Below are 13,192 nucleotides of genomic sequence, written 5' to 3' on the forward strand. Positions count from 1 at the left end.
CTTATTTTAGACTCTCGCTCATATTTGAGAACTCTTGAGTAGAACAAAATAATTACAACGTTGACTCTTTTACTTAAAATATATTTACAACATTCTTTCAGTGCAGAGAATGACAATATAATAGTTTGGTCATATTTTAAAAACGGACTTTTCCTTTCATAGTAGTAAATTATTAACACTTGTATTGAAGTGTTTTTACAAGAACATAAGTCACATTTTTCACTAGCATTCGTTAAGAAACACGTTAACAAAATATTATATTTGTTTATATGCGTGTGTGTATATTTATATATATATATATATATATATATAATGCTGTATATAAAGATGGTAATGTCTGGTCTTCAGTAAATGGACGAAAACAACTTCTCCATGAATCTTGCGCGTGATTTCCATGGCATGCGTACAAAAAAAAACCACTTCCTCTTGAAGCATGAAGGAAATATATTAAATCATACACGTTTCCTTGGTAACACTCTTAAACCACCATTGTAGTCAACCATAAACATGATTCTTCGTGAGTTGTGCATATTTCCATGGTAGCACGCGTATTCATGACGTCATGAATGAAGTCAATAAATCATTGGCACTTTGTTAAAAAGACTGTTCCTGCTTACGTTATAGTAACCAATTTATATGGTTACACTGGTCCGCTAGGTGGCAGTGAAGTAGATAGAAGCATTATTACATGCACCGTGTTCATCGTCGTTTGGGTTCGAACAGCGAAAACACCGGACTAGGCTACAGGTTGTGAATTAAGAACAGTTCATCTTTAATCGCGTTCAAAATACGCCCATCGATGGCTGTGAGGGTAGTTACGTTGGTGATTATTTCTGGGTTGTAGGTCTTCTGGCCGCTTTGGACAACGGCCGATGTGGACATCGTAGAGACCGTATTCGCAATCGGGCACGTGACAGTGACCAGCTTCGACACATCTGAAAAATAAACAGAAAAAAAAATCAGTGTTTAACAGCGTTTCATTTTTAATTGCTAATTAAGGAAAATGGTATAACCAAAAAAAAAAAGATAAATCTAGTTCCATCAAGACAACTTCTTAACATGGAAGTGGGCAGGACATCTCGCCAGAAAACAAGAGGAATCGTGGGATAAACTCAACTGTTTGGCTACCAAGAGAAGGAAAAAGAAATAGAGGAAGACAGAAAACCAGGTGGAAAGATGAGTTAACATTTCTTATGGACTCCACTTGGACAACACTGGCATTGAACCGAGATGAATGGAGAAAGTTGGGGGAGGCCTTTGCCCAGCAGTTGGATTCCACAGTCTAAAACAACAACGACAAAGGAAAATGCCTTGCTAAGCTATTTCTTCAGTTCTAAGATATTCAACGATTATTTTTCCTCATAGCCAATCACGTGATATTTTACAACAAAACGATACAAGAAATATGAATAAAAACGCTTTCATGTGTCCATTCACCGCCCATCTCTCTTTATCGAAATGGCTGAATTGCTTATTTATCACAAACGCGACAATCCAGCCGTTTTTCCTTATCGAAAACCATTTTGCCTTAAGTAGCCACTTTAATATTAAAGATAGAAAGCAAACGTAGTGACCTACTTCTTTAAATGCTACGTTTTTGCCTTTTCAAATGTTTGCTGGTGTTTGGAAATCTCTAAATCGCTTGAAAAAGAAATTGGAAAACCTTTAACTAATTTATTTAGATTTGAGGAGTTTTAGAAACGTGGCCGGCAAACGTCTAGTCCAAAGAAAAACACTTCGAAGTGTGTGGTCAGTAATATTTTACTGACCACACACTTTGCAGTGTTTTTGAATTCTAACGACCCTAGTATGACTTGAATAATGATCTCAGACATCTCCACCCTGCTGGTCGAAAATTGCCTGCATATATGATTACGTGTATACACTTGGGCGAAAGATGGCAGAGGATGCGAATTCAGAAAGTATAAATACTGAAACCTTCCAGCTAATTGACGACTTCGACCCGGCAATTTGTTCATTAACTTAGAAGTGTAATTAACTTAAATTATAACCCGTTCAAGGAACTCCAAAGTAATTCTATATTATTTAACAGATAGCTACATGGTTAATAGCTATGTAGCGGTAAAGTGATACTGGAAATTAATCTCCATTTTGGACAGATGGCGCTTGAGTAGGAAACAACGATGCCTAATTAAGGTAATTATTTTTACGCAACTTTAAAAGGTGGAAATATAGCCCCTGTTGCTTAAAGGGTGAAAAAGAAAGTCTTTGAGATATCGTCATAATGATATACTTCGTCTTTCGCGCTTCGATTATTCAAGAAAAATATTTGAAACTACACCTCGTCCATCAAGGTCTGGTGAATGCGTACATGCCCATACAAAAATATCAATGTACCATAAAAGTCTTCCTTTTCCCATAGACTCTAACCTCTTGGTTCACCGGCGTAGAGGTGGCTGATATACAATAAGAAATAGAATTTCCTTCAGTTGTATGCAGTGTCAATTCCTCCATCTTTTGACATAAATTTCTCCACAGTCCTCTGTGGTAATGAGTAGTTTGAAAGAATAAATTCTGACAGCTGCTTCTTGCGTTTCTACTGTGGTATGTCTTTGGCTAAGGGAGGAGCCTTATAGATTTCTACGCGCCCATATCTAAAGTTCAACGGCCGGCGAGGAATATTTGGCTTGTTACTTTTATATGTTTCTGTATTTGACTTTTTACTCTGGACGCGTTTAAATTATGCAAAAGTTTTCCTCTACTCTTTCTTGAATGCATATATGACAGATTTGTATTCCAAAAAAAAATAGAAAAGGTCGCGGTTCTGTTTCTAAAAAGACGCCTGTTTGTTATTCATATGAAAATTTTACTTGGAGAAGAACTCGAAGATTTTTTTTTTTCTTTTCCCGGCTATAAAAATGGCCATTTTCTTTCCTCCGTTGCTCTCTTCATTTGTTAGGTGTTGTTGAAGCCTTGGCAAATTTTGAAAGTGATGGGTAGCTTTCTGTTCAATACCGAACACAGAACTCAGCGCGTCTTTCAATGCGGAATATTTTCGAGTTCTGATAAATCCGAATATCTTTAATCTGACAAAAAGGGAGGGGGGGAACAAAACGAAAAGAATGAATACATAATACCGAAGATGGAGAATCTCATTTTCATGGAAGGTTACATCCGGCGATGCTGTTACTATGGAGATTTTTAGAACCCAACTTTTTCAAATAGATCGTTTGCTTTGCCAGTGCCTGTATTTACGGTTAGTATGGAAATGCCTGGTTTGATCTCAGAGCACAGATGTGTCCCGATAGATGGCTTCCACTAGGTTCAAATGTTGATTAAGACTTCCTTTTGAATGTCTTGTGAATAATAGACGTCCTAGCTAGTAATTTAGAAATTCTGCGAGTTCTTCTAATCAAAATGAGTTGGCATTTTTAGGAATTGAATTTTCCCAGTCAGGAAGCGAATACAGCAAGGGTTTTTGTAACCATGCATAAATTCTATCGAAACTAATAACTGGCAGCCATATAGTCTAATTTAATACAAAATTAATTTATAAAAATCTAAGCGCGCAGGAAATTCATTCTGTAGCAATAAAGGAAACGGATGGCTCCATCTAGTGCCCAAAAAGCGAACCGCGCATTGATTTCTATCGTTCAATAAGCGTCTACAGCGCCCTCTTCCGGCAATGTTATGCATTTCTTTAGGATACACATTTTCATCCATCTTACTTAGCAATTCGGGTAATTTCTCATGTAAGGAGAGCGGAAAACCTGGACACAGCTGCGAATCTTCATTTCTGTAATTACCCTCGCATCAAAACCTTATCCGGTAAACATCGTTTGCCAACCTCCTCCCTATTCGGCAACGTTGCCATGACGACAGAAGAAACTTTTCGTTGCAAGAAGGTCAATGATTTTTATTAGTTTTTTCGCGCAGATCACTTGATGGGTGGGTGGCGTGGATGGAGGGTATGGTAACGTTATGATGCCTAATTACTCTCCTGTGATTGCAACAGTTTCTTCTTTCCCTTAACGTTTCATTCGACAGCTTGAGATGAACGAGCTAGTAGACTTTTTCTCCAGCGAAAGTTGTTTGTTTTTCCCTCGCGATAATCTGGTCTCACTTTGGGTTTTGCGCATTTCAGAGCTTTTCTCTATTGCCCATTAATAGAATAGTTAGATACGTGCATATTAACGATAATGGTTTATTAGGGAGGCTGGGATAAATCCTTTACCTTCATGCGCTGTAGCAGTAAGAACCCCTAAGCTGGCTTCGAGCCAAGTTATGCTTTCTTCGTGTGTTGAAAAGTTTGGTCCTGCTTCACTAATCTCAGTTAACTGGTACTGAGAGTTAAAATCCTTCACCTGACAGTTGGTTTAAAAAAAAAAAATTCAATAATATTGATTTAAAAGCCTACTCTTGGTTCTTATGGACTTTTTACTGCGTCCAGGATCATACATTCAATACAGACCCAATTAAGGGTCTGTACTGAATGAATTTAATACTAACTTCATGTTATGAATATTTATGTTCCGATTTTCCAACTCATTTAAAACAAACTTTATTTATCCAGGACACAGACTGTGATTCAGGCCCACCTAACTACCAATTACGGTAATGTTCTTGTATTCTCCAACTTGTGAACTTTTCTGATTCTATGCGGTCGTCTGGAAATTAAATTCGTTTATTTTAAACTCTCTATCGTGATGATGCTTTCTTAAATCTGTAATTTAAGATAACATGACGAATTTTTCACGAATTTTAACCCTTGAGACGCATGAATTAATGTTTAAAATTAATCATTATCATGGATTTCTATGCAAGGCTGAAATATTTGGTGTTCTGTGTAGGATTGTAGAAAAACACTTTTTCTAGCCATGCCCAAAACACATCTACGCTCTTTGAAAATTAATGCTGCTATTTGAATAAATTTTTCAATATAATGGAAGCCATAAATGATTTTTTTTATAAATGCATATTATTGAATCGGATCGAGTTATGGCTATCAGAAATATGATTTTAATATCTTACGAAGCTTACACCATGGTTCCTTCTTATTCGTTGGTCCCTTATCCCAGAAGGTGGCTATTGGTCATAAATTGTCACGTTGACCAAACGGGTTGGGGACTGTGTGTGTTTTGTCTATGCAAATGCGTGTTCACTGGTAAATTTGCATATTGTGCTGGCGTGTAAAACCCCGGTGAAACTCCACTTGAAATCTGACTCAAGCCAGATTGAAGGAAGTCTTCAGAAATTTCTAGTCTAAGGCGGGAATCGACTTGATAGAGGTTTGGACCTTTAAGTGCTTTGGCTTGGTATTCCATGCTGCCACAGTGCTCATTCATTCCTCCAATCAGCGCATGGCAACAAATATAATATTCATTGCTTAAACTGCAATATAGGAGCCTGTGTGGTATGTGAAGTTTTGGCTGGCTGTACAAATATTTCTAAAAGAACATTATATGAAATTTTATGAAAATCCATACAATAGAAATCGATTTGTTGCATGCGAACGGACAGACAGATGGTCATGGTGAAGACAAGCGCTTTAAGCATATAGGCTAACCCGCCTTAAAAAAAAAAAAAAAAAGTCAACGCGTCAAATTAGAGACTCGTCTTTTTGTTGGGGCAAAACCTACAAAATCTTTTTCTCCAAAGAAAACGCTCTGAATTTATCCCTGATGCTATGAAGGAATCGAGCGATAGATAAAAACGCTTTATTTGGACCTCTGAAACCATTCCCGTATATTTGAGTTGAGTCTAGATTCTGGTTTGGTTGTTGGCAGTGTCAATATAAACTCTAAATTCGGATGACAATAATTTGAACTTTTGTTTTACAATTCGAAAGACAAGAAAGTTGTCACAAATCTATTTTTAAAGCTGGTTAATGATCAAGTTGTTAAAAATGCTTCTGGGAATAAAAACACATTGAAACGTGTTAACTCGTAGGGACATACTTAGCTACCACCTACGTTGAGTTCAAGAAAGAGAGAATATTCCTTTACAGGGTAAGATGAGTTATACGAGAAAAGTTTGAATGAGTTAGTGTTTGTAATAGTCCTAAGGGCATGCGGGTATTTTATGCAGATGCTTAAAGGGGCCATTGTTAAATATGAAGGGGTCTTTCATGTTTCTGTAGGTTCGCCTCAGATTAAATCTTGGTGGTCTTGATTCATGTCCTGATAAAGAAGGGCGTTGAAAACATTTGAGGATAAATTGATGGGATATTTATACATGGCTTCCTCGTGAGAGACTGGTTGGCTGTTGCCACACCCACGAAGGAAGTGTCTGTTGCTGTGTTGTACAAGGTCTCTAAAGAACGTGAGGGGGAAGAAAAGAACTGGAAGGATTACGTACCTTTATCAGAAGTAAGTGAAAGATTATTTTGCAAAATTGTTTTTTTAAGGAAGGAAATAAATTATAGCGCTTTACCTTCTTTCAATGTCCGATAGAGATTCCCTTCCTCTTTTTATTCTAAGACAAGGCTTTTGGCGATCAAAACAATCACAGCTACAGCGTCCATCCGAATAATCCCTCCTCGAAAATGGAACTGGACAGTCGCGACATCTAGTGTAGAATAAAACAAATCTTTTATTCGTTCAAGTTTAACATCTGAAAACATTTGCCAATCGAAATTAAGTATTAATTAAAACAGATAAAAACAAAGCGACGCTAATCTATCTGGCACGACTAATTAGCTCACTCGAATTGGTCATGGACAATGCAGTTCTCTAGTGAGACCACGAGAAATATGAATGGTTGAGTCCAATGTTCACTTAAGTTTGTACGGGTGTACACATACATGGGTGTGCTGTGAGTGGGCTGCATAAAAATAAGCCTCAAGTCACCATTAAGATATGCAAATAAAATAAAGAACTTCAAATTACGACTCGTGAAGAAAAAATGTCCTTGTTAGCTTGGGTTGGATTCATCAAATGTCCTTTTGCGCATGGGTAAATCGAAGTGGAGGATGCTGAGCGAGCAACTGGGTCACATTTGTAATAACAATGTATCCAGGAGAGGCTTGCACAGCTGGATAGAAGAACTCGCTAATATATAAAAAAAAAAAAAAAAATGATAATCACTTCTTAGGGTCAAAGGGTATTTATGACGTCATCAGCTTTTAACCAGTAACGATCTCCGAATGTTTATGAATATTTGTTTTCTTTTCCAGAACCCACACATGCATTTAAAGATAGGAACAAAGTTATCAGTGTAGAATGGAGACAGAAATAGTTTTTATGCCCCCCTCGTGTGTTTACAAATATACGTTCTGGCCTTCTAAAAGATGACCGCGTATTTTTTTTTTTGTTATTATTTATTATTATTTTATTTTATTTTTTTCTTTAGCAATTTGATGACTGTAGTTGAGAAACCGAAGTTCAGATTCCATCGACATCTGGACAAGTTTTCACCGCACCTGTAACAGCTGTTTTGTTTGTGTGGGGGGAAAGAGTTCTAAGAGTACTCCCCCTTAATACTTTTATTTTTTCTCTTTGCTTTCCTTGAGACTTTTTTTTTAATTTACTAATGGAGCTTTGAATGTATTAATTTTTTTGTTAGTAGTACGAAAAATCCCATAAAAACTAAAAATAATGTACGCACATTTTCACCTCTAAATTATATGTTGTCACGTGATTCAATCATAACACTGGACCAGCATTAACACGCGACTACGCTATCAATTTTTAAGTACGTTTGTATCAGAGACAACTTGATTTAATATTTAATAAAAGCGACTTATAAAGAATTAAAAAAAAAGTGAAAAACTACAACAAACAATGAATTAAATCTCATTTATCCCATTATTTAGAAATTCGTAATTATAATTCTAATTGAATAAACTGTAAACCTTGTTTAGAACTTTAGACTGTTGAGTGGTGCCATCTAACGGTAACTAATGAGACACATTTCCATTCCTGATTATATTGACTTAAATTTTGCCAACGTTGGATCTCGTGTGAAATTATATCGACTGGCAGTCTTCTAAAATAATGCAAAATTTCTTAAAGAATAAGAGCAAACAAAAGAAAGAGTGCAGAACTCTCTTGTCTAAATTGTAAATGGGGGTTCTTAAGCTCGCGCTCTCATTCTCATATATATGTGATTATTTCCTTTACACCCTGTTTGATGTTGGGGGAAAGGATGGAGTGTCATAGAAACAAATTTACCTTCCATTTAAGGCATGCACAACTTCCTCATCGCCTGTTTTCCTTTATATGTATGGTTAGAGACTGGAACTTGTAATTGTGATGGGTTAAGGTTGAATTATCCTGACAAGGCACGCGTTTTAGGCGTGCGCTAAAAATTAGATACGAGATGACTTCGTGTATTCTACCTATTTATCTCTTTGGTGTTGGATCATTTGGTGCGAAAAATTACACGCTGGGTCCCACTTTCAACTTTTAAACAATCAAATTTGATTCCTCTTTCCCTCCCCTGATCTGCCATTGAGCCAAGGTTATCAGCTGTTTCTCTATGAGCTAGAGAAGCAACCTCTACGTATTTTCCTTTCAATACCACATGAAGATTATAAAGGATTAATAATCAGACAGGTGTAGTAATAATAATAGTATAAGTTGACTTCGTTTATTTTTAAAACTTTTTGAATTTGTCCATGAAAAACAAACGTTATTACAAATGTATATTTAAAAAAAAGCTAATTGGAAATGCCAATGAATAAACCTTAAAAATGGTGTCTGCGTTGTATAATGCAGACCGAGGAACTGTGCATTTAGATCCAAAGATTAAATTCCATACAGCTTTTGTGATGGAGTTTACATCCGAGAAGACTATTTGCATATCATAATTGCACATGGAAAGTTCAATAGGATAAAACGGAGAGGGCGAAATGAAGAACTTGTAAAGGGGAAGAGACGCATTGCATTAGCAAAGATGATCACTTTAAATTGTTTATACTTTCAGAAACTAGTTACGTTCACACAGGAATCTATAAATCCGTTGTTTCCCAATTTGGATGTTTCATGTGGTAGGCTGATTTCTTCTGAACAGAAAAATGCATACATCGTGAATATATCTGCAACCAAGTTTATCTCTAAGAATTCTCTTGCAAAGCATGACATGATTAATGGTACCCAGAGTAACAATTTAATTCGCGGAAGGGCAGCACCACCGTAAAACTACTCAAGTTTCTTCGAACTGCCGGTAGATGGAAGGAGATTGTCCAAGGATACGTTGACACAGTTGCAAGTTCGGGTATGTTATCTCGTAGTTGCAGAGTGACCTTGAGTTACATGCAGTAAGTGTGAAGTGTAGAGACTGAGAGAAATCTCGGGTATATATTGAGACAAATATTTGAAGAAAAGTGCAATTGAAGTGGGGCACTAAAGAAAGTTGAATCTGTGGTTTGAACAGCTGCAACTACCACAGAGAAAATTGCAAAGTCCCTGGAGATTCTGGATACAATCCAACTCCGTCAGATAAGCAGCAGAATGTCAATTTCATATGCCAATGCACACGAGATTGTTCCGGAGTACCTCAAGGTGTCGCGAATCTTTACTTTCTTATACACTATTGTGTTCACATCGAATACAATAGTGTATAAGAAACCGTTGTTCAGTCTTCAGACCTATGTCAAACCGGTTCCAAAAAGAAACATCCAAAGTTAGCGACTGATTTCCATCCTATATCCATCGGATGCCTCCTTCTGAAAATCTTTGAAAAGCTGTTACTTCCTGCAATATTGACCACTGCCTCGGTGACAGACCATCACATCTACACACCTCGCTGCACCACCGATCTACAATAACAAACCTGCTTGACGCGTTGTTTCGGATTCAACATGCCATCAGTAACAATCTCAAATAGACATCTTCCTTGACATAAAATCAACTTTCGACAATGTGTAATTCAAACACTGCTTCATTTATTAAAGAACTACTACAAGGCAACCGCCTCACTAATCTCCATCCTTCGCAACTTCCTTAACGAAAGGATACTGTTGATATCCCATAGTCGATACCAGACTATGACAATGGTAAGAAGAGGAGTGCCGCAAGGTGGGGGTGTTAACTACCACACTCTTTGCACTGCCGTAGCCCAGTGGTCAGGCCCGCGAGTGCATAAGTACACGTGCCTTGAGTGACCCGGGTTCAAGCCCGTGACTGCTGAATACGGTGCTGTTTCTTGTATTCTCTCTACCTTGTGAACTCCTCTGACCATGTGGTTGTCCCGGAGTATAAACAGAACATTTATTTATTTATTTATACCATTTCTAGCAAGGTTTACAAACTTCAGCTCTTACGCTGATGACTTGAAGTTGTACGTCATCTCTGATGACATTAAAAGCATTCAGGAAATAAATCAAAACACTGCTGAACAAATTAATCAACTTGTTGATTACTTAGATATGGCATGGCTCCAGCTAAATCAGAAAAAAATCCTCCCAAATATCTTATCACCAAGAAGCGGAACAAAAAAGATATCCAAGCTCTAATAAATGGCAATGTAACAAAAGTTTCATCTCACACGGATCTTGGTCTCACCTAGGACGAAAACTTTACTTTCCAGGCATATACACAAAAAGGAAAACATATGCAGCTCTGGCAGGCTGCAAAATGCGTCCCTAATATGCAAATATATTGAAAGATGTCTCACGCCCATCGCTTTATACGCGTCTGAGTTATGGTCCTCGGCCCCATAAAGTATTGTATAAAATACCTGGCAATTCAATATTGGGTTCTGAGATGGTTGAGAGATAGTACATCTTTTTTTAATGAAATAATCATAGAATTATATCAGATGATAGAGTTACATTGTAACCCATCCCTCCATCTAAAGGCACTGTCTAAACGTAAGACCTTGATATTGATAAAACCAGGCTCTTCCCCGGTCCTGAGAAATTCTTATTATTTAATACGAGTCTTTGAAAAACAAAGACGTGGTACAGAGAGTTCCTGGCTCTTTTGGATGACAGATTCTCTTCAATAGATAATCCACCATGAATTAATCACTGAAATCATTGAATCCAATAGACATACTCTGTTGGATTCAATGATTTCCCAAACCAGGGAAATCATTGAAATTTTTCTTAATTATTCGTTTTTCTTGCCGCTACAATTGCGAGGAACACGAACCTGGGAAACGTAATTTTGGGGCTGGGGAAGAGGGTATGTTTTTTTCCGCACGATTATCAAATTTATTTAACAGTCGAAAACTGTAGAATGAACAGCAGCGTGGCTATAACCAAAACAATTTGTGAGGTCCGATCTCTATATGGAGTTTATAAAATGGCTACTTTCAACAAAAGCTGAAAAGTGCTTTTTTCACATCTTGTTCACCCACGCTACTTTTCTCTACATAATTCTCATTTATTTCTACGTTTTATACCACCTAAACGCAAGGGCAGTGTTCCTTGTCGCTGGAAATTCTTTTCAGTCTCTCTCAAAAGCCATTATATCTAAGCTTTCGTCTATAAATGGCACCCTTCAGTGGAACAAAATGATGGATTTATGGTTTGTCCATCAAAATCACACCTTTCGTGGCTATCAATTCTCCTGCCAGAGAAGCTGTCTTGGGACGTGGATGACGCTGTTGCATGGAGTGTCGTTTGATTTCTGGCTTCGAGAGCGGTGTATTAACGTTTTATTACCAATGACAATTCGTGGAAAGGAATTCCTCATTGTCGTGTCAGCAACTATTTCCTTACTGCGCAATTTGTGTTCTAGTCCGACGCGTTTGCATAGCCGAACAGACAGTAATGTTTCGATCGACAGTGTCATCCCTGTAGAGGTTTTTCAGACGTTCGTGCCTGCAATGCTCCCATGTTACCTTCTTTGCATTATAAACTAGTATAGCTCTGCATACAATGTATCTCGTTGTCTCAATTTCGAAGACTTTTCCCTAGCGCTGTCTATGGGAATGTTTATAATTTATGTATTCCGAAGGGAGGAAAGTGTATCCTATGGTCTGTCTATTTGTCATGTTCTCTTGATTCAATTCACGACTAACATTTTTATTGCATCCCAATCCATTAAAATTAAAAAGAATACGGTTAGTGGAGCATATAACAGTTTCCCTCTGGGTATTCCTATTTTCTATATCCGTTTAAACTAACTAGTATTATAAGATTTGCTCATTCAATAACCAGCCAATACGAAAACAATAGGAGATATTATACACTGATTATGTGCCTTGTGGAAAATCATGTTTAACTAACCTGGTAAGCTCTTTTGACACAATTACTCATGAGCTGGATGTAAGGAATAATTTTTTGAGTCCCTCACCTCATGAGAGATTGTGTAAGCTTGAATATGTTAGGATTACTGTAAATATTTTAAGATGGATTGCAGGGTGTCTGCAGCGCAGATGGCAGAGGACTGTGATTAATGTATATTCTTTAGATTGGTGTAACTTCTTAAGTGAGTACTCCAAGAATTGGTTCTTGGACCACTATTGTTTCTGATTATTGACGACATCGACGAGGGGATATAGGGCGTGATGTCAAAATTTGTAGACAAGGTAAAGATTGGGAGGGTCTTTAATGATCAGTGGCAAGCGGCGCTCCTTCAGGATGGCTTGAACAGGCTTCAAGAATGGTCAAAAAAGTGTTTTAATGCAGCAAAATGAAAGGTTCTTACACTTGAGGAACAATGACTTCATATACACTTGTTGAAGTTTAATTAAAAACAGTAGAGGAGGAAACAGAACTGGGAGTTACGATACGGGCAAATATGAAGTTTTCTGAGCAGTATAAACAACCAGGAAAACCCATGGTGATTTATCGATGATTTATCGAACAGTATCCTGTAGATATAAAGAGATCAAAAGAGATCATAATCCACTGTTATCAGGCATTGTTATTGTAATAGGACTTTAGGAACATCAGCGACTAAGACTATATTGCTCCGTATATACCGTCTGTAAATTTCGTGTGTTGTATGGTCGATTTTCTACTTTGCTGGACGAAAAGCCACGCTATCCTCGCCTGAGCCCGACTAACTCAGTACGTTGTGAAAAAAGCCCATAAAAATTCCTCACATCATCAGCGGGACTCTAACTCGGGTGGTTTATACCCGGTGTGGGGAGGACGGCGATTCTACCAACTGTACTACCCACGAGGGGCCGTTTTTCACCCAACAAACAGAAAATCGACCACAGAGCACACGCAATTTACAGATCTATACACTGAGCAATATGGCCTTAGTCGCTGATGCTCCTAAAAACCCCACAACAGCAACACCCACGAGGGCGGCAATTGTAAGACTGCATT

The 13,192-nt window shown here is 37.6% G+C and overlaps 1 protein-coding gene across 1 annotated transcript in view; it reads right to left on the reverse strand.

The window, feature by feature from the left end:
* Positions 1–300: 300 nt before the first annotated feature.
* Positions 301–13,192, reverse strand: part of LOC150078093 (uncharacterized) — a 101,725-nt gene continuing 88,833 nt past the window's right edge. The window contains exons 5-6 of the mRNA XM_090384768.1: positions 6,394–6,528; positions 301–935 (exon numbers count right to left, since the gene is read on the reverse strand). Coding sequence (XP_090240894.1) covers positions 773–935; positions 6,394–6,528 — 298 coding nt within the window. The 3' untranslated portion in view covers positions 301–772. The remainder of the gene's footprint in view (positions 936–6,393; positions 6,529–13,192) is intronic.

This window comes from Mastigoproctus giganteus, chromosome 11 (assembly GCF_048544385.1).
Source record: "Mastigoproctus giganteus isolate SK-2022 chromosome 11, ASM4854438v1, whole genome shotgun sequence".
Taxonomy (NCBI): domain Eukaryota; kingdom Metazoa; phylum Arthropoda; class Arachnida; order Uropygi; family Thelyphonidae; genus Mastigoproctus; species Mastigoproctus giganteus.